This window comes from Acanthopagrus latus, chromosome 2 (genome assembly GCF_904848185.1).
Source record: "Acanthopagrus latus isolate v.2019 chromosome 2, fAcaLat1.1, whole genome shotgun sequence".
NCBI classification, from domain to species: domain Eukaryota; kingdom Metazoa; phylum Chordata; class Actinopteri; order Spariformes; family Sparidae; genus Acanthopagrus; species Acanthopagrus latus.
Window position 1 is genome coordinate 20348874 of NC_051040.1, and position 22531 is coordinate 20371404.

The window sequence follows — 22531 nt, forward strand, 5'->3', positions numbered from 1 at the left end:
CAATAATCTTCTCTACCTTTATCTCTCCCCCTCCCTCTCCTCTTTGCAATCCTCTTCTCCCTGCCTTCACCTCTCCATCCTTTCCTCAGATTTTCCTTCTCTACTTTTGGCACCGTCCCCTCCTCAAATCATTTTCTCTCTTTCATCTTGTCCTCCCTCCATCATCTGTTTTCCTCCTTCCACACCTCTCTGGCTGCCCATCCACCTCCAATCTCTCCAATCACTCATTTCCTGTTCCTTAACCCCCCCGATCCATCCATCTTTTTCGCCTCATTCACTTCCCATCCTCTCTTTTTTTCCCCCAAATTCCATCACCACATTAAATGTCTCTTCTTTTTCTTTCGCTCAGCTCTCTGTGGTCTGTGCTGCGATGTTGATCCTGGACGTCTTGTCCCCGCTCCTCCTCCTCTCCATCCTGGCGCTGAGCCGTGTCTGCTGGGCGGCGGACATCCCTGAGGACGCTACATCAGAGTTCTCAGTCAGGCTGTACCACCAGCTGCAGGCGGCGGGGGATCAGGACAACATAATCTTCTCCCCGCTGAGCGTGGCTGTAGCCCTGGGCATGGTGGAGCTGGGAGCCAGGGGGGCTTCACTGGAGGAGATACGACAGGCTGTAGGATTCAGCCACCTGCTGCAAGGTGATTTTTGGGGGGGATATAGGAGCCACCGTTTTTTGAAGTTGTCCTGAAGTACACTTGGAACTGAAGTCATATTAGCTCGACCTCTGCAGCCCATCTAATTATTAACCTTGCTGTTTTCGATATTTCTCTCATCTTTACTTTTTAAGTTAAATCTCTGGAGTGCCCCTTTACAGCTCCACTCTAGCCAGTGTTTCTTACTGTTAAGAGTTAACTTTCTTTGTAAAACAAATGAAAGTGTGGCTAATAGTTGGACATTATCATTACCATCACAACCAGATTGCCATCGTAACAAGATCAGCACCGTTAATAGGGATAACTATACATTGGATATTAGCGCGAATAACAATAGCATGAATATTTGTTTGGATCATTATCATTATTCATCACAAAAATGCTAATAACTATCACACAAACATTTACTGTACATGCTTCCCTTGCTGCCCCCAGGCATGGAGTTTTCCTTGCTCCAGAACCTGACCACAGCGCTAACGGACGATGATGCCAACTACGTGATCCGATTTGCCAACAGCCTCTTCCTCCAGGAGGGCATCACCTTTAACCCTGAGTTCCTCCATCTGATGAGGAAGTACTTCCGGGCTGAAGTGGAAACGGTGGACTTCAGCGAATCGGCAGCCGTGGCCGAGCAGATCAACACCTGGGTGGAAAATCATACTGAGAGTGAGTGACAGTGAGAGAATATGAACCCATTTTTATCTGCAGTCTCCGCATACTGTAAAGTGACAGGCTTAGTTGCCAAAGGAGGTGCATCGTTGTTTGTTTGAACACATCACCTTGCACAGAAACTACATCACAGCAGCAGCTGTCCTCAGGCTAATGAAAATTAATGTAGGTCCTAACACACAGTTCTGCCCCTCCAGGCAAGATCCGGGAGCTGCTGTCAGCTGAGGACTTCAGCAGCGTGACCCGGCTGACCCTGGTGAATGCTGTCTACTTCAGGGGCTCCTGGAAAAACCAGTTCAGGCCAGAGAACACCAGGACCTTCTCCTTCAGCAAAGATGACGGCTCTGAGGTCCAAACACTCATGATGTACCAGCAGGGAGACTTCTACTATGGTAGGGATGAGGTGTCTCTGTGTGTGTGTGTCTGTGTGTGTATACACTTGTGGCTTTACCTGCGTAGAACTTAGAATTTCAGCTCACATTTCCTGAGGAAACTTAAAATGTAAATCTTAGATCTGAACTATTCATATTTGTCTTGTTATTCCCAGGACCGGCTCCTCTTTTCTGCTCTGTTAGCTCTGCTGCTAATGCCTTCCTCCTCTGGCGTGTCTGTTTGATTAAGTTGTATGTTTTGAGGGCTATTTTGTTCACGTCATACAACATTAGCAGCACTGAATCAGTCTGTGTTAAGTCGTGTTGTTCTATATTAGGTTCTGTTGCATCTTCTCTGACAGCAGGTAGAACAAACAACACTGATGTTCTTCTTCATCTAGTTTGTTCCCCTCTTCACACACCTGTCTTGTCGGGTTCTGGGAGCTGTTTTGTTAATGACTGCTTTTAATTATATTAGAGGTGTCAGGGGTTTTTTTTAGGGGGTTGTCATACTGACTTTTGATGATTTGGAGACATTTTACAGAAGGTAGGTCAGTGTAAATTTCCAAATCTGTCTGAAAAAGCCTTTTGATTCTTTCGCTTTAAAACTTTGTCATTACATTTTCACAAACAGGGCACACACCTCATGTATTTTTAGTTCCACTGGAAGAAATAAAATATTTCATTAACCAGACTGCCTGAAACAATAAAATTCTGTTCCATTGTATATAAGACCACGATTAACTCATTGTTCTATATTCAGTTAAGTCACAAAATGGTCAAAAATGTACACCGCACATTCCAGAGTCAGAGCTCAAGGTGACATCCACCTAAAACCCAATTTTCATTTTACATCAAAATTTAGTAGAGAAAAGCTGGAAATCTTTATATTTACATCAAAAATCTTTATGGAAATCTTTATATTTACATCAAAATTTAGTAGAGAAAAGCTGGAAATCTTTATATTGGAGAAGTTTGAATATTTACAGTTTATGGGATTTATTACATTACATCATTTTCTTTTCCTCAGAGTCGCAAATAACAACAACGCAGGACAAAATGTGAGTTTAGATAGAAGTGGTGGCTAAGACTTGATTTTGTTGGGAGATTTAGTGCCCAGTGACGGACTAAAGCTTTGTGAAAGTGAGGTGTATATGGAACCAATCTAAACGCAGATGGTGTTGTTATTTTAAATCCATCACATTGTCCATCAGCATTTTGTCGTAACTGCTGTTGTTTTTCCTATTCTGGTAAATATGACATTTTGGGGATACCATTACGTAGCTAAATCTAAATCTGTACTAGACTATACTATAGATTATGGAACAGTACATGTACCATATTGTTTACTATTTACCTACAGGTTGGTTGGTTGGTTGGTTGGTTGGTTGGTTGGATGGATGGAGAATGGAGGATGGAGGATGGAGGATGGGTCTTAGACCTGCATAGACCCCATTAACTTTAATGTGCTGATCCAGATAAAAGTCCGGATCTGGTGATTTTTTTTTTTTTTTCTCATCAGGCACTCTTTGACATTTTCATAGATTTCTCAGAGAATAATACATGGATCTTGAAAAAAAAAAAAAAAATTAAAAAAACATTAAGATGCATCTTTATTTTGAAATTCCCACGGCACGTGTGTGTCACTGTTTCTGTCCATGAGCAACTCCTTTCTAAACCATGCTTTTTTTATTTAAAAGAAAGGATTGTAATAATATTTACACTTAAGATTTTAGTAATAAAAATAAATATCATATTTTAGTTGCTTTTTGCTGAGTTGAGAAAAAAAGTAATTGATTACGTTAAATGGGCATATGATATCATCTCATATCGATTGTAGGCCCCCGTATCATATGGAATCATAATCATGGCAGACTTTGTAATATTGGCAAATATCATATGTTTGTCCAAATAAACAATATAATATATCATGATGAAACTTGTGATTTACAAGCCTAGTATTTAGGTGGCTGATACCTGTGAGAGACATGGATGCAGGTTCAAATAAATATCCAGCTCTAGCAAATTCAGACAGGAGACAGTTGGGCCTGGGTGGAGATGTGAGCCCTACTGAGTGTCATTCTACTTTATAAATGTCATAATCTGCAGTTTTGCTCTCACATGTTACATGTTGTAGAATGAATGATTCCAGGATTTTTGTTTTTGCATCTCATCATTTGTTTTTTTTTGTCTGACGTACTGCCAAATACAGTGACAACAGATTCTTACTGCACTGCTGCTAAAACTGACGCATGCTAGTTATTTTGGTGCAGTCTGAACGTGATGTCTAGTGAGGTCGCATACTTCCATACACCTACATTCACAGGGAGCACACATACTCATCCTCACACACTCAGGATCAAGTGGGTGTGTGTGTGTGTGGTGAGCGCACTGTCTGCATGTGTGCCTGTGTGTGTTTAAGAACTGCAGAACAGGGACAGGTCCTTGGGGAGAAGGCTGCGTTTGTGCTTCCTTTTTTGAAGCACAATCATATTGGTTAAGTAAAATGTTCTGGGCGGCCACACCCCGCTCTCTGCTGCATCACTGCCTCACTCTGCTTCAGCAGTCGCTACACAGAATGCCAGGTTAATGAAGGACAATAAGGTTCCCTTTTTTTTGTTGTTGTTGTAATTTAACCTTTTTTAGTGGCATCAAAAGCAAAATGATGTTCAAAGAATGGGATAAAATCTGGCACTGTTAATTGCTCTGTAATCTCCATCTCACACTGAGTAAGTGATAATCTAATATTTAGATTTAAAATCTATCTGGACTTGTTTTGAGTATAACAGGATTATCTCATCCTGACTAAGAAATACTGTCTCCTTTTTATTCAAGTGAATGTTGGCTTGTCTCGATAAGAGCTTTTATCTGTGGGTTTTGTTTAATGAGATACGAGGGACAAGTCTTTTAAAGATCCACCTCAAGGCTATAAAGATTGTAGAGCCTCTGTAGTGATTCTCTAAGACGATGTCACCCTTGCTGATGTTTGTGTGTGTGTAATCGAACATCTCTTAATGTGTGTGGGCGAGTGCATATGCAAGTGTGCACATGTACATGCAAGGGTGTGAGTTGTTTTTTTTCCGAGAGCTTTCATTCATTTGTTGGGTTTTATTTTCTTGTCTTGCCCGTTTCTTGCCATCACATTTCATTCTTGAGAAAAAAGGGCAGTAAGAAACACTGGCAAACGCAGCGTCTTGTCCCACTTAAATTCATTTTGGTTGGACTACATACATTTTCACACCAAGTACAACCAAAGCCTTCGTAGTGAAGAGTCAGTGGTTTTTAATTAGTGCATCAGGGAAATGACCACATGGACTGTGATCAATACACTCGATCGATGTGCCTTACGTTCAGAAACCCATTAAAGGAGACACCAATGCGTGCGCGTTTGTGTGAATGCATATCAGTCAAGTTGAATTCAACTGGCTTTATTCACATGACTGCGTACAGCATTGCCAAGTAATGTTAACACAAACTATACAATCATAATAAACAAAACAATAAGAAAAACATATAGGGCTATGTGGATAATAAGGATGACCTAATAAGAATCTACAGTAAGTTCATCACGTACTAATTAACATCTTTCAGTGTTTCCTCCCCACCAGGTGAATTCAGCGATGGCTCACAGGAAGCCGGCGGCGTGTACCAGGTGTTGGAGATGCCCTACGAGGGGGAGGACATGTCCATGATGATAGTTCTGCCTCGGCAGGAGGTACCGCTCGCCTCCCTGGAGCCCATCATCAAAGCGCCCCTGCTGGAGGAGTGGGCAAACAATGTCAAACGGCAGAAGGTGGAAGTCTACCTACCAAGGTGAGAAATGACACTAACAAACATATATGCTGTGAGAACTATTACCCCCATGCGGGTTGATGAAATTAAATTTCAAATGCTCTTAATTAACTTCACGATATCTTCAGTTTGCAACACCACCGTTGTGCTCCAGAGGGTGTTTTGTCCACCTGATTTACCTTCACATGTCTTTGTTACTTTTGCATATATTAGTGTTCACCTACAGTACAGAGGCATCCTGGAGTTATGGTTAAATATTTCCCAGAATCCAAAGCTTACAGAGAACCTCCCTGAAGTATTTACTGTTTTCAATTTAGCAGGTGGAAGGAGCCATAACAGCTGCTCCGATTTTTTTTTCTTCCCTGTCACTGAATTGCATCCTCCATTATTGGAACTCCCTATAAGACTTGTTTATTGATGGTGGTGTAAAAGGGAGGCTGTATTTCTATTCTTATCTGTTGTGCACCACAGATATATATTTTTCTTTTATTTGTACAAAGGGATGGTACATAAACACCCGCAGAGACACAGATATAGAAATAAAATACATGTAAACAGACAGTTTAAAGGTGAGAACAGACATAACCACAGTAAACTGGTGCCCAACCCTGACCACAGTGGAGTTTCAGCCTCTCTTGTTAAGGGTTACAGTTCAGGGTTAAGGTTATGGTTTTGGTCCAGGTAATGGTTCTGGGTTAAGGTTAGGTTAGTGTTATAGGCATGGTTACAACCTTCGGACCCCTCCATTCCTGCTTTTTGGGAATACCTTCTGATAGGAAGGTCCTAGAGACTTGGAACCACTCTCTGTCCGATGGTTTTGTTGGGATTCTGCGTTGAATTGTACCACCCACAACTTTCTCCAACCAAATGTATATAGGGCAAGATTTTTCATCTGTCACCATGGTAACCAAGAAAATGGAGGAGAAAGTTGTTCTGGCCTGATTTGAGTATCCTGAACATTATCCAACTGATACTATCATAACGGAGACAGTTAAGCCCAAATGTGGGAGCGTATCTGCCAGACACTGGATGTTGCTGATGAGTGTCTTACTTTTATCATCCTCCACATTGTGAGCTTGTTGTTAGCTGTGTAGTCAACCATCTGTTACTAAAGCATTGGCTAATAAAAACAATGTGCAGCACTTTTTCACTGCAAAAGCAGCCAGTTTCACGCCTCAACCCAGTGCTCTCAAGAGCACTGCCAGCATTCTTCTGCTAGAATGAAACATGAAATCCAAAAATTTTTTTTAATTTTTTTTTTTTAGGCTTTCAAGCTCAGTTGTTGTAGCCCCAGTATATAAAGAATGTAGATGTTAAAATGTAGATTACCAACATGCAGTGATGCTGCTAAATTCTTTCTTAATAAGCACTGAGACCTAACCTTCCTGTACCTTGAGTGAGTGCATTAGACATATCCATAATGTGATGACAACTTACTTTTTGACATTTTAGCTAATGTCCCTGTGCCACTGACTGTACCAAATACAATAAGATGTATATGCTTGGTCTGTGGGTCTGTGACCCCGTTTATCACAAGATGATCTCCAACTTAGTGCATCTCATAAACATGTGATTAACTTCACATTAAGTTCTGACTGCACTGTTCAGGTTCAAAGTGGAGCAGAAGATCGACCTGAGGAGCACTCTGCAGGAGCTAGGAATAAAGAAGATCTTCACTACCGATGCTGATCTCTCTGCCATGACAGGTTCAGAACACACACACGGTGCATAACACTGAAATATGTTATCATATAAAATGCATAGACACAAACTGTAGAGAAATAAACTCATAGAAGGGTTCAGCTTGAAAAGTAGATTCAATATTTCTGTTTCTTGGCTGCAGTGAAGTAGCCTCCAGTACTTTCTAAGGTAACCAAGGTAACTGGCACCGAGTGGGCAGGTCAGAGCTGTCACATCATCTGGTAAAAATAGATCCAGAGAGAGAGACAGATGTATATGTAGAAACAGAGATGTAGGGACACAAATGTGTTGGAATAATTTGCATCTAAAGCCCACAAAAAAATCAAACCAAATTACAGTTACATAATTAGAATGTAAAAAATAAAGATTAGAAATAAATAATTGTGAGTAAGAATAAGTAAGAATTCACAATTTGATTAGTCTCAAATGCTTACTTAAAGAGAACTGCATTGAGTCAAAATGCCTTTAATGAATGAGAAAAAAGAGTTAACCTCCATGCTCACTGATGACCCAGTTCAAAACAGTTTGTTTCTACTGGTCAGATGGAGCGAGTATCATTGTGTGAAACACAATCTGCAGACTGTACCAGACTTCTGGCTTCACAGCACATCCTGTTCTAGCCAAAAAACATCCTCATCCCAACATGTTCCCAGAGGACATGTACTTTTTCTAGCAAGAGGGTAGATAAGAGAGGTCGTTTTTAAAAACCTTTTATTCAAACCATCCCAATTATCTATTGTCACTTTTTGATTAAGTGACCCCATGCTCTAGGAATGTGTCCAATAGTATGATGAGGCAGGACATAGTTGGAACCTGTTTGATGTGTGTTTTTGAATATGCATTGTTTTCTTTTGTATGTAGTTACCTCAGGACTCTGAACAGATTTTCTATGGCTAGCGCTTTGTCCGTTACCTTGATGCTAACACATAAAGGGAATTACCAGTAACGTACATATCAAATCGGCACCCAGATAGTGTGATAGCATCGAGTCTGAAGATAAGTATATCATCCTAGCTCTAACATTTGTATGGTGCCCCTCCACTGTGATGTAATTGATACATTTTAAACACAGTAATGTAAGAAACTGTTAGATACTGTAATGTTAGTCATGAAACCTGGTAAGTGCCTTGAGCATGGAGACACGGAGACTAACAGAGTGTCATTCTCAAATTAGACTGCACATCACACCATCTTCACGTCAGACAGACTGATCTGTGCTCTGAAGACAAGCTTATGATCTGTGTGTGTGTGTGTGTGTGTGTCAGATGGTAAGGACCTGTACATTGGGAAGGCAGTGCAGAAGGCTTACCTGGAGGTGACTGAGGAGGGAGCAGAGGGAGCCGTGGGCTCAGGTAGACTTGATCTTTTATTCTTCATCATAATCTTCCTGGTCATTCACATCGCTGGATACATAACATTTGCTCTGTATGAACCCCTTGTGTTTGTGCTCTCTGCCCTCTCCTCCTGCGTCTCAGGAATGATCGCCCTGACTAGGACTCTGGTGCTGTATCCTCAGGTCATGGCCGATCACCCATTCTTCTTTGTCATTAGACACCGGAGGACAGGTGTGTTTGTGTGTCTCTGTGCAAGTAAATGTACCTCTGACATATAAACACATTTGTGTTTTGACTTCACTTTTTATCGTCCTTCTCCAGGGTCCATCCTCTTCATGGGCAGGGTCATGACCCCTGAAGTCATCGATCCCAACGACCACGACTTTGACTCCATGTAATCACAGCGCGAGGTCACTCAGTCTCAGCCAATCAGATCCTGACGTCATTAAAAAAATGCTACGTGTCCTCTATCGCCATCTTCAGCTGTGTTTTATACTCTTGAGAAGAAAAAAAAAAGATATAAACTGAATATTATACGGATATATTATATATTGAAATATGACAAACGACATCTAATGTGACTGTGTTTTGATACTGGAAGCTTTAAACTCTTGGATACAGATGTGTCGGACAAGGAAGTTGTAAATATTCTCCAGTGAAGGATTGTTTGTATATGAGAAGGACGAACACATGATATGTAATCCACGCACAGCCCCTTTAAGTTCAGCAGCTTCACACTCACTCGCGCCCACACGCGATGCACAGAAACAGATTTCTCCACTTCTTCTTAAAAAAAACCTCTCTCTCACTCCGGAAACTGTATGCGTCACAATGTAAGTTTCACACTTTAATTATATCACTGTACATCTGACATTGTGTTCTATATATACATATATATGCTCCGTATTTATTACAGAACAAACATGTGCAAACATTTTCTCCTTATACGATGAATCTTAGTAATATATCCGCTCCAGACAGTATTGAAGTCATTTTATTATTTTTTTTTTTTTACAATGTAGGCACATGGCTGATCTGCTGATGAACTAATATGCCTTATCACATCTGAGTGGTCAATTAAGAACCAGTTGGGCATCTCACAGGTGAGCAAAGGGGACTGCGTAACTAAGGCGGGTTGCTATAGAGACGGACTGGAGCATGCAGTTGCACAGTAAAAGATCCGCTGCACCGTTTTGGATGTACATACATACATACAGGGAGAAACAGTAACACCAGCTGTATTCAGTCTTTTACTCAATAAAAACATGAATGTGTTCCCATTAAAAAAACAACCTGTGTCCTTCTCTGTGTGGAGGTTGTCTTTATCTGGTTGAATGTGTTTCTAATTGTAAGCTGTGTCCAGTTTATATGGGCCGTCCATAGCATTTAAGATGTCATTAACACTTCCTATTCCTAAAATAAATCCATATGTAGAAAAATGTAAATAAATTATCTTGCGGTGCATAGATAAATGGTTTAAAGTATATAATGCATGTGCCTGTCTATTCGAGAATACAATCCAGTCTCCTGCAAGACTGTTGATGGTAGGTAGAGTGAGGTTTGGCTGGAAGGCTGAGTGGAGGTCAAAGAGGTGGTGCCATGATGTTCACCTCCGCAATGATGCTGGTTCCTGTGAAGCACTGCTAAGAGACTTGAACTAAAATCACACCCTCAGAAGACAAGAGAGGGACAAACACAAGGGCATCACTGTGTAATGAAAAGTGCTGGGGACCTAAGGGCTCAGATGAAAAAACATTTATTTAAGTGGTCTAAATGATTAAATAGTGCTTTTAAAAAGCGATGGTCAGAAAAATCCAAACCCAAACAGACATTGGTAGAGTTAAAAGTCGTTTTTGACATCACTTCCTGTAAATGTTCATTGAAAATCTCCCTTATTTAACATGCTCCACTGAAATTGAACCACTTCCTGGCTGACCCTGAGGCATGACCCTGAGGCATAACCTGAGCCAATGTTAAGTTTCTGCCAGCATTATTTATGAAGGTGGGACCTACTGCAGAAATACAACATACTGGATCTTTACAATGTCTGAGCCACAGTGCTGCATGTACTTTTTATAGCTGAGTGTGCAGCTGTTGGCCTTTTGGGGAGGATGCATCCCTGAGCTCTGCCTTCTGCAGGCTGACCAGGAAATGAGTGTCGACTGGACCACTCTCAGTGAGACTCACTGTGGGATGACGCATCAAGTCAGTAGTCTCTCCTAGTCAACATCTACAGTTAAAAGTTTGTTTTCCTTTCTTTTTACACCCAACAGCCTCTGAATTAAGGACACAAGGTGCTGCAAAATTTAAACCTCACTGGATATTTACTTGTTACGTGAGGACAGCCAAATCCTTGCATGCTCTCACTAATGGAAATTTGCTACAGCACACCTCATAAAAAGCTCATGCATGAGTGGAACACTTTTGATGACAAAGTAATTCCTATCTTGTCGTATTGTGAAGCCCATCAGTGCTGCGAGGTGACCCTTGTCCTGAGCCTTCTTGTCCAGGAGGAAAGCCTCGATGCTCTGGATGATTCCAAGGAGGCTGACCTCCAGTTTCTGCCTCATCCAGTCCAAAGACTGAACCTCCAGTGGCAGCATAAAACCCATACGGCACTGCGCACTGTGAGTAGTGAGGATAAGCCTATTAACAGCACAAAATACAACATTAATCAGGACACGCTGATGCAAGAGCGTCCCCCTCATATACAGGATGGACTGCCAGCTGCTCACGTCTATTTGAAGTTCTCCCAATGTGTCCTCTAGCAGGCCTTTCACACGAGAAGATGCTGCTTCTTGGCATAGACCAGATTGACTGTTACGGTTGAACGGCCAACCATAGGGCAGAAGTTGGCCGTTCTACCATAACTCAGCTTTCCAGGGCAGACAATGTCCTGCCAAAGCATCTTGGAGCGGTTTCAGACCTGTGGCATCGCTTAGCTACCACACACACACACACACACACACACACAAGGAAACAGATCATATCACTCAGCAAGGATATACTGTGACCAAGGACAAATGAGACCTGCAGGTGGATTCTGATGAATATATATCGACCCTTCAGAGGAAAATAAGAGTCAGTATGTTCATGATGTACTAACATTTATATGAATTCTTTCTGTGGAGGAAATATCCTGTTCTGGTGCATCTCATGGGTAATCAAAGTCACCTTTTTAGAGCAGGTAGCTTAGGAAGGGACAGTTTTACATTTCCCAATAGCAGGCAGTAAAATATTGGTATTAAAAAGTCTATAAACATCTGTTTGTTCAATGTACTTCAATGCATAATCCTTTAATAACTGTTTGGAGCACATACTCAACATTAAAGGAAAAATTGCTCAAAACAAAATGAATCCAACAGCCCCATCACAGCCAACACACCTTTTCTTGTATGTGCGTCATTAGCGCACTGATGATAAAATATTAAGAGATGAACCTCAATAATTACATCCCCAACAGATGTTCCCTGCCATTATATGAGCGTTTGTGCGGGGCGATGAAAACAAAGACTACAATAAACACAGAAAAAGCTGCTTTGAAGTGTCAGCCGCCTTCCCCTGTCTCCAGCTGATGGTTTAGGAACACCAATTATCTGCGATGCGATTGTCATGCAAGATGAAACAGATTGTAAAAGAACAAAAAAAGTGAGATGAACAGCAAAAAACACTATAGTTTACTACCGCAAATGATAACTCTGTCTTCAAATAACCAGCAAAGACAACAGAGACGAGTCAGTACGAAGTCGGAGGGAATCATTTTCCACGCTCCCCTGCAGTACCAGCGGTTTTCATTTACCTCCATGAAATATCTAATAGCTTTTTCATCTCTTCAGTGTGCACACTGTGTTTCAGTGCTGCAATATCTTTAAACACAACGAGCTGCATTGTTGAGCAACGACAGCCCAAGGGTGCAGCGAGTTATAATCTAAATTACTTTCACCAGCTGGTATGATAGCTGTGCCTTGTGTCTTCATTGTGCGCCACTGACAATCTAAATCAACCTCATCCCTCGTCCTCCTCCCCGTGACACCATCCACACAGACAGAGACGGCGACGACGGGGGAGTTTCTCCAAACCTATCCTTATAGTAACTGTTGCTGGTTGTACATTCATCATTAAGAGGTGGAAAGTAACTGGACACATTTACAGTCGTTCAATTTTGAAAGTAAGTGGTATTCTAGTTTTACGCCACTTCGTGAATCTGGAATCTAAGGAAACCCATTTCTCCCAGTGAAAGGGACGAAACTGATGAAAACTTACCTTTGATTAAAAAAAATACTCCCCTGATAAATCCCAACTATGAGTTAAAAAGTTTAACTGGCAGAAATTACCTTTCATAGTCGTGCCATTTCTTGGCAAATACAATTTGATAGACAAAACGTGTAAGCTCATAGAATGTGTTGCGCTTTATTAATCTTCACTGTCATTAGTACTACACTACACACTACTAAAAATATGCCTCAAAGAGTGACTTTAACTATCCTAATTACATGTAAATGTTCCATCTAATTCTATTAATTGACACTAAAGAGTGACATTAATTACTTGATGTGTCATGAACGACAAGAGAGAGAATAATCAATTTGAAATGTATTACTTTAATAAATGTCATGTCATTATCCGTAACCGCTTATCCCTTTCCATGGGGTCACGGGGTGTTGCTGCTGGAGCCAATCCCAGCCTTGTCTCAGGGCGAGGGCAGGGTACTCCCTGGACAAGTCGCCAGCTCATCGCAGGGCCCTCACTGATGAGCAATGTGGGGTTCAGTATCTTGCTCAAAGACACTTCGACATGCAGCTCAGCCTTGCCCTGAGCCGGGATTTGAACTAGCGACCTTTCGATCACTAGTCGACCTGCTCTACCCGCTGAGCTACAGCCGCCCCACTTTAATAAATAACACTTGAATTATAAACACTTGAAAAAGACAATATGTTTATGTAGAATTCAATTGTATATGTAATAAGTGAATAAACACAAGGTTTATGTATACGTCTGCATTGATTTAAAGTGTTGAGTGTATTTAATTTACTCACACTAATGCAACATGATGAGAAAACTTAAGGGGGTTAAAGGGGTACTATGCAGTTTTTGGGAGGAAATACAATTTCAGAATTTTTTACATTTACAATATTAATGAGGTTGTAGCATTCCAATTGTTTGAGACTTGCTAGCTTTCTTTGTCTGGGGCTGATTTTCCAAAATCCCTCAAGACTGACTGCAGGAAATTCAGCTCACCTGTGCGCAGGTGGGGAGACTGACGTCTGATTGAGGAGTGGAAGCAGCTTGGGTCATTTCCCTCCCAGCCAATCATTGCATTATTACACCCTTTCTGTAAAGGCTTGAGAGAGGTGGGAAGGGGCTCTCATTCCTCATCTGAAACTGTCCCTGACCCACTGAGAACCTCATTCCCCTTAGACTGTCAGCCAGCAACTCTGGTCTGTTGAGGTCCTACTAGGTTTTCTTGGCTGCCCCCACATAATTTGTAGTGAGGAAACTGTGTTTTTTTTTTTTTTTGGGAACCCCTTAAAATCCAAGCCCCTATACACCTTCTGTTTGAGATGTTATTTCCCTGGGGCTTGTAGGAAGCATTTGTTTATTATACCTGGTATAGGCATTTGTATATTGGGCATTTCACCTAGATTTTTGCGTTTTTTGTTTATATTTTCATGTAGGTTTTTCTGGCCTGTAAGCAATTTACTGCCAGTACCACCACAAGGTTATAATACCAAATCAAATAATATTTTTATTTTCCATAAGCGAATATATGTAATATGATAAAATGTATTCACATTGACTCAACATGATCGGAAAATGTTGCATTAAATGTGATATTTAAATTGAACCAGAATACATTTGACGGATAATGTATGCGCAAATGTTTAATATGTACATGGACCAGCCATAAGATTAGAATAATGCTTAATGCGTCAATGCATCAGTAAGCTACTCTGCACAGGACTATTTTACACTTAGTGGTAGAGCCACTTTAATGCATCTTGCACCTCTCTACTTTACTTGAATAAAATGTAAATTTGGGTGTTGTTGTGTACAGTTTTTGCATCAGATTTTTTATCTGAATTAGAACTTGAGTCCCTTATTTTTATCTTTTTTTTTTTTTTTGACACTGTAAACATGACAGATTTATTACAGAGACAGTACTAAAGATCTGCCCCTACTCTGCCTCTGATTGGCTCTGACGCGCAAACTTTTATACCATGTAACCAACCACTTGATCAAGACACGAACTCTAACCAATCACAGGCAGAGTAGGGCGGGTCTTCGCTGAATGCGGGTGGTAAATGAAAAAACAAAAACTCAAGCGTCTTACCTGCAGCAGCAGCAGCAGCAGCTGGGTCCTGACCGGTGTCGAGCCAACAAAGAGGACGGTAAACTTTCTCTCGGTGAATACCAACAAACCCAGCGGGCTCCATGGGTCACAGCTGCAGCGTTAACCGAGCCGTTCACAGGGTGTTCAAGAAGGCCAGGGCAATTTCTCACACGCCGATTGGGACATGTCAGAAAGGTAAACTTACATATCGTGTTCAGTGATGTTGTGTTGTTTGCCAGGTTAATTATCATGTGCGAGAGACGTCTCAGTACTCAGGACAGTTTTACCTGTCTTTATATTTTACGATGCAACTAGTTTAGCTAGCACTGAACTCCAGCACAACGAAAACATTTTTTTGATGCTTTTGAATTATTTCAAGAGACCGTGTCGCTATTTTATTCTATTTTATTTGTCTTTAGCTTATAATTATGGTTGCTTTGTGTGCTCTGGTTTCTAAATAGCCCACTGTAACTTGTCTAACACTTAGGCTAAAACAAAAACTTGCCTCTGTATCCCCTGAAATGTAAGATGGCTACCGTCAGGTCAAGCTAACTTAAATTAACGACGTTTAAAGTTGCATTTCAAATTAAACGAATACATGTCAAACCATTTTATAGTGGTATAGAAGCACAGCAGATCATTACTAGACCGGCAGTATCAACGGAGGACCCAGTGTCCAGTTATCTGCTGCATACAGCGGCTATTATAAGCTAATAGCGCCTGCTCAGGTGTCCGCTGCTGCCATGGCAACGGGTTCTAATCTGCATTGTCAGGCCCAGTTCACTGAAACTCTACCCACTCGGCCGGTGGTCAGGGTTTCACACACACCAGGGCTTACATTACGAAAAAGACAGCTCCCCTTCAGGGTCAGGGACTAAAGATGTGACAGTGTCCTGGATGAACCTAAACTATATGTCTTCTTCTTCTTCTTCTTCTTCTTCTTCTTCTTCTTCTTCTTCTTCTTTCTCCACTCTTTGTTTCCTTGTCTCTCAGTTCTTCAGGTGTGAACACTCTCAGTGGCAGTTTTCCCAAATCCCACTCGTCCCAGTACTCTGACCCCGGCGTCGCAGGCACATCTCTCTCTGTGGACCACAGTCCTGATTCTGGACTAGTAGCTACACCTGTGAGTGGCACATGTGCACACACACACACCCACACACACTGACTCCTCCATCTTCTTACCTCGTCAGTGTCCTTCCCCTTTTTTCTCATCATCCTTCCATCTTCCAATCCTCCCATTTCAGCCGCCTTCCCTCTGTGAACTGAACCTGATATTCTCAGTCTGTTCTCTATGCTATTTATTTTACCCCTCAGGCCACTGGCCTCTTGCCTAGATTGCTATGCAGACTGATTTTTCACCCTCTTGACTATTTGAATAAGGGAAGATGAAAAATGGCTTCTTACTTAATCCTCCCTGTGTTACATGCACTGTTTCTTACTTGAAAATATTCTACATACTCATGACTCTGCAAGGTGTGAGGCTTAAAATCCAGCTGCAAGAATGAATTTTCTGAAGAATTTTATTGCTGGGTACAAAATGCTGAGTGAACTGAACCTGTGCTTCTGGTTATCAAGTGTAAAATGAACAATAAAAACAAAAGTGGTAAACACTGCAGTGAGCATTGAGACAACATTCATAACTTAGATTTTTGGGTTCAATACCAATATTAGAAAGTAGAAAATTCCAATATTGAATGTATGGGCGAATATACGCTCATATTTTGCATTTGTCCATAAAATTTGGTTTACACAAAGACATGTAATCGAGGCAGAATGTGTTACAGTTTGACAATAAAATGTGTTGCCCAAAATGACATCAGTGCGCTGAAACAATAATCCTCACTGGGAATTTAATAATTATACATTTCACCAAGCATCTGCGGGTTTGACTTGTTAAACTACTTTTCGTGTCGACTGGAGAGTTTATGTTAGTCTGTCAAGTTGTATTTTATTATTTATCTGCTGTATTTTTGTATGATGTATGTACAGGTCACCTGGTGTAGTTTTGCAATTATCCAGTCCACAACAAGGGGTCGTCAAATAAAGTGGGGTCTAAAGTATCAGGGAGGTGTTGAATTACAAAGACAGAGTAAGGGTGACCAAGATGAGTGCAGGGGGCCTGAAAAGGTCAAGTCAGGAGAAGAAGTCTGGAACTGCATCCCACTGGAGAACAGAAAATGCCTTGCGTTGCTATTTTGAGGATGGAACAGCTACAACAAAAGACACACAGCTGTTTGACTGTCCACACTGATATACTGCAGCCGGACTAAACATCTGTATGGGCAGAAATATTTGTGAAGGGATAGAAGTATAGAGGAAAGCAATAAAGGATGGAGTATTGGCGAGGAAGAAGGAGGCTGATAATAAAACATAAGTGGGGCTTCACATCACCCTGTTAACACATGTAGCAGTATAGGTTAATGGTCTTAGAAATTACCCATTGATTTTTGCAACATACTAACTGCACACTCAGGCATCACAGTTTATATTTCACTAATGGGATGCTACGGTAGATTTAGCTTCAGTGCGTCTTCTGTTTTCCCATACATGCTCTGGTTTTTGTCTGCCATGATGAAATTATAGTGTGACTGTTTTCAGCTGACGTGAATCTGAATATCTGTGAGTGCATTTTGATTAAACCTAGGGGCAGAATATGACTCATCACTGGTGCCTTCAGCATCACACTGAACATGTCAACATATCAATGTCATATTGTCATTGTGATATATGAGACAATATTTTTATCCCATGTATAAACGTACTGACTACATATTTGTAGTGCATGATATTACAGCCTCTAGATTAGATTTTAATGAAGGCGGGTAGATTGATGCATCTCACCCTCATTTTTCATCCTGTTCCCTTCTTCTTTCTTCGGTCAGCTTCCATCGAGTCGGTTCCGGTTTGTGTCCTGGCACCGCCTGGAGCAGTGTGATGTCACAGGTGACCAGCTGACCTGCCCCAGGGTCAGAGAAGGTCTGGACCACCGCTGCTGTGGCCTTTACACTCTGATAGAAATACATGCAGCCCTAGCAGAAGTACTGGATGGAATATGTGATAAGAACTCCCTATTTTTATGCACTGCTACACTGTGGCTTCTTAGTTTGAGAGTCTTCCTTCAGAAATGCTCAGTTTAGGTTTGTAGGTCGTAAAAAGAAGCAGAGATTCTTACAACCAGCCATCGGAAAGTGAGATTTGCCGCAGTGACCTGCATTACTAGAGCTGAATCTTAAATGATTTCAGCACTCAAGGAACAAAATCTCAACTGAAAAAGAAGCAATTCAAGCTGTAGCATCTCTCATCTCTGTCTCATTTAATTTTGCAGATCTAGACACAGTACTGTGACAAAGACTCTGAATTGCAAGCAGGATTAGGAATCTTTTTTATTTTGACTTGATGGATGATGATGTGAACATTGTTAGAGTCTCTTTTGTTTTGACAATGTCATCAAAAAGGGCCATCAGAAGGGGAGCTGTTTCAAAGAGAGGGGGATGTCATCTGTTTGGAGAGGGGGAGAAGAGAGAGGAGGAGAGAGGAGGAAGGACAGAGGTGGGAGGAGAGACTGCAAGAGAACTGGGAAAACTGTCTGGTAAGTCAGCAAACATTTGGAGTGTGTTTAATGTTAAAAATAAACAGTGCATGAGAAGACTGAAGACAGAAATTTTAGGAGGAACTGAGGGAGGTAAAAAGAGGGAGGGGAAGGAGGAGGAGCCTGATGATTCTCCCCCCCCATCTCCTCTCAGGAGTTAAATCTGTCCTACCAGGACTTGGGCGACCCCTTCCAGCAAGAGAATTTCCTCCGGATCCTCCGCCGGTTGATCCGTGTTGAGAAACTACAACTGGTCGACAATTCCCTCACCAACCTGAGTTCTGTACGTCTGCCAAGGTACGAACCACACCACCAAAAATACACCACAACTCCATCACCTGTACAACAATCTGATCTCCCAGTGCAGAGGTCTTGAATTCCTATTAGCTGCCACGGAGGGGTTGCACAGTATCAATGAATGAAAAATCTTTTTCCATGTAACAGTCAACAATGTAAACAAAAGCTAAATTCTAAAAAAAAAAAACAAACGGGTGCAAATAAAAACAAACAATACGGTACAAGAACTACTATAACAAAATTATATCTATGATATTCTTTTGAAAGGTAGCTTGTCTGCTCATAAATCTGTCAAGAAGTCTCTCATGAAGCACATACATTTATTGTTGAGTTTAATTCTGTTGTTTATGATACTGTAGTTCCCAGTATTCAACTGTTTTTTTTTCTTCTTCCTTTTATGTCTCCTTCATTCAGTATAATGTTATTATGGGTCACAACAACCCCAAAAAGCTAAAACTTATTTGTGCTTCCTTTGGGCAGGTGCAGAATGCTAAACCTGCAGCGGAACCACCTGGTGTGTCTGCGTCAGCTGCCAAAGCTCCCAGCAGTGGAGCACCTCTGTCTGTCAGAGAACGCCATCGGCTCCCTGGGGGGACTGGGAGCTCTGGGGAACAGCCCGCTCCGCTCCCTCAACCTGACCCGCAACCCAGTGACCTTCACTCAGGACTACCGTGCATGGTGAGGAGACAAAGATTTAAAGGATAGATTTGCCCCGAAGTGGAAAGACAGTTATTATTGAGCAAAATATTTTTGGAGCTTCAGTCGCAATCATTGTCAACATTTTAAAACAAGTCCCCATCAACTTTAGTGGTTAAGTAGAATGCTGCAGATGTGTTGCTGTGAAGCAACAGAAATGTTTTGTGGACTGTGAAACTTCACACAGCTTTCGTGCATGAGCGGGCGACAGTAGGTGAATTGTGAATTTTGGGTAATCTCATCCTTTATTGAATCAAAGCAGTGAACAGAGACAGTTAAAGTAACACATTAGGCAGATTGATTTTTATTTTTTCTCTAACCTTTTCTCATTTCCCTCTCTGCTTTTGCCTCGGTGCAGTGTTTTCCTTTGTTTGCCAAAGCTGGAGATCCTGGATGGAATCCCCAAGCTGCCAGAAGACTCTCTGCCCACCAGACTACAGTTCCCAGAAACCACCAGGATGTGCAACATTCTATGACATTCTTCCCTGGATGTGTACGGGGTCAGTTCTCCCATTCCTACAGCACTTGAACAGATGACAAGACTTCAGCAAAGCACTTATCAGCAAACTTTGAAGTCACAGCCTCATCTACACATATTGTGTCACAACAGTTGCCGAAACACACTTTGTGGACCACTCTTTGTCACAGCAGATGTGGTAATGTGCTCTAAGGCCATGCAAAACGCTTTTTTAAGTAGTACCAGTTATATATAGATTGATATTATATAGATTGATATACTTGTGAGATTTTTATTGATATACTTGTGAGATTTTTTTTAATATATCAAACAAAAATGTTTTCATAATAAATTGAAAATCCCATCAGATTTGTATTCAGTCTTGAACTGAATGTGGTGCAGCACAGAGATGTATATCAAAGGCTCATGACGAACTTTGGCGGTGATGGAGTGAGAGAGAGGGAAGGCTCATCAGATGCTGCGTGACTCATCTCCACCAGCTCAACATTTCTCAGGGCTTTGCCCAGCCAACACATTCACACTCTCTCTGCCTGCTACAACCGCACACGGGAGAATATTTTTTATTTTAGATACAGCTACAGAAACACGATCGCAGCCAACTGAAATGCAGCGTCTCGTACGGATTCCCGAGTTTTTAATGTGTCTTCAGTGTCCATCTGTAATATGTGAGAAGAGGAACAGGACATCCGCTTTTTGAGGCTTATCAAACATTTAGTGTCCAGACTCCCCGGGATAATGGCCTCTTGTGTCCTCTGACTGACTGGGTAATGACCCGTGAGCCTCATGCACACACTCACTCACACATACACACACACACACACACACACACACACACACACACACACACACACACACACACACACACACACACACACACACACACACACACACACACACACACACACGCATGCACAAAAACATGTACACAAAGAGTAATCCTTGGTAACCTGCAAAGTTACACCGGCAGGATTTAATCCCACTAAAAGTGTACGTACTCTTGGTACAGTAAAGTACTTTGGATAAAAGAGTAAAGCTAATGGCATCCGTACTCAGTGATGGAATATAATTACGTACATTTACTCAAGTATTGTACTTGTCTTTATATATATGTACTTGTATTTTACGTGTGTATTGAAGGAGAAATGTCAGACTCTTTACTCTACTACTTAAGTTACTAGTTACTTTGTAGATTGCATCAGAGCCAAAGCACTTGAGAGAAAGTCAGAAAGTAATATTTTAACACATCTTTATTTGTACTTGAGCATGACTCACTACTTTTTTACAACACTGTCATACATGAATTAGTTTTGAAGAGGTGACACTCGATTTATTCATCCATCGCAGCAGCGTATACTTTCTTGTGGTTTCATTTTCAGCCTGCACCTGAGACATAAACACACTTTGTCATCTGATACTGCAGAAGTATGAATACTGCATACATGCATATACACAACAAGTCTTGTGTAGGAACTGGGGGCACAAGGAGCAGCACTCGCCTCCTCTTCCCTCACAGTAATGCGGAGAAAACACATATTTAAGCAGCCGGTATCTCTCTTAACAAGCATACAGCCGGGCACAAACTAGAAGTTACATGCCTCATTGGGATTCGTTTAAGTGTGGAAGATTGTTGGTGCAATTTCGTGTGTGGAGACAGAGATAGAAAACTAAGTGTGCAGCCCAAGAGTGAGAGATCGTTACTGCTGCATAGAACGAGAGAGTGAAAGAGAGAGAGAGAGAGTAATGAGCTCGCTGGATCCTTGTGTGTACTGCAAACAGGATCCAGGTCGAGAAGAAAGGGCTCCAAGTGATGGTTTCAACATGCTGTCAATTATCTGTGCAGCCCATTCTGACTCTGTGATCTCTTCCAGCGTGGTCGTAAAATAGGAGAGGAGTTTGATTTGATCCCCCCCCCCCCCCCCCCCAAAAAAAAAAAAAAAGTGGGTGGAAGAAGGAAAAAAAACACCTTTTCATAGCTTGCAGCTTCAGCTTTCAAGTAAATCTTGCACTGGCGTTAAATGGGAGATTTGAGAATTGGTGGCAGTCGTGTGGGCACGCGTCTCAAGATAGACGCGGGCTCTAGGCGTCGACACGTTGGAATTATTCATGCCTGGTAATTCAGCCATGAAGTGACGACTGAAAGGAGCGCGAGAATGTGAGGAATGTGGAGGAGTTATCATCTCCGCCGTCGCTCGTCACTGTGAAAATGCGCGCGCGTCTCCCCGCGGCCTGCTATTAGCACAGTAATGAGACACCTGTTACTCTCGCACTCCTGCAGCATCCCACGGTCCCTCTTGGGAGATCAACAATCGCACAACAGCAGAGGGGGTGATAGCAGGAGAAGAAAAAAAAAAGAGAGGCAGAGAGAGAAAAATCACAGGGATGGTGACAGGAAGTGAGAGGTGGCACGTAAATAGAGAGCGGGAGGAAGAGGAAGGGTGATTTGATTGAGACTGTGCCGGGGACAAATGTTGTTCATTAGAGGTAATTGCCTTTCTCTGTCAACCTCCCCTCGTTTGATTTTCATTTCGTCCTGATTTGTCGGTTCATTTCCCATGTGAGCGAGTTCACACGCAATCTTCTAACCTCTCAGGTCCTAACCTGAGAAAAAAAAAGGAGACGT

The 22531-nt window shown here is 41.7% G+C and overlaps 2 protein-coding genes and 1 long non-coding RNA gene across 6 annotated transcripts in view; 2 read left to right on the forward strand and 1 right to left on the reverse strand.

Moving 5' to 3' along the window:
* serpini1 (serpin peptidase inhibitor, clade I (neuroserpin), member 1) overlaps positions 1-9809 on the forward strand; it is a 23388-nt gene extending 13579 nt beyond the window's left edge. For all 3 annotated transcript variants that reach the window (XM_037124565.1, XM_037124557.1, XM_037124573.1), the window contains 8 exons: positions 350-638; positions 1089-1319; positions 1520-1714; positions 5302-5506; positions 7094-7191; positions 8452-8538; positions 8662-8751; positions 8842-9809. In XM_037124565.1, coding sequence (XP_036980460.1) covers positions 371-638; positions 1089-1319; positions 1520-1714; positions 5302-5506; positions 7094-7191; positions 8452-8538; positions 8662-8751; positions 8842-8918 — 1251 coding nt within the window. In that variant the 5' untranslated portion in view covers positions 350-370 and the 3' untranslated portion in view covers positions 8919-9809. The remainder of the gene's footprint in view (positions 1-349; positions 639-1088; positions 1320-1519; positions 1715-5301; positions 5507-7093; positions 7192-8451; positions 8539-8661; positions 8752-8841) is intronic.
* A 156-nt stretch (positions 9810-9965) lies between these two features.
* On the reverse strand, positions 9966-12373 carry LOC119033969. Its single transcript, XR_005079447.1, has 3 exons — positions 12320-12373; positions 11256-11462; positions 9966-11166 (listed from the first exon to the last, which is right to left on the reverse strand). It is a non-coding gene; the product is annotated as an uncharacterized LOC119033969 (long non-coding RNA).
* A 2411-nt stretch (positions 12374-14784) lies between these two features.
* LOC119030336 lies at positions 14785-20259 on the forward strand. Of its 2 annotated transcripts, none has more exons than XM_037117837.1 (7): positions 14785-15046; positions 15845-15974; positions 17734-17827; positions 18307-18440; positions 18616-18737; positions 19218-19415; positions 19792-20259. In XM_037117837.1, the coding sequence occupies exons 1-7, from the start codon at positions 15036-15038 to the stop codon at positions 19907-19909; spliced, it is 807 nt and encodes a 268-aa protein (XP_036973732.1). In that variant the 5' UTR covers positions 14785-15035; the 3' UTR covers positions 19910-20259. The 2 variants fall into 2 exon arrangements, with proteins under 2 accessions (XP_036973732.1, XP_036973725.1); XM_037117830.1 differs by having other exon boundaries at positions 14788-15046; positions 18595-18737.
* Positions 20260-22531: the final 2272 nt, after the last annotated feature.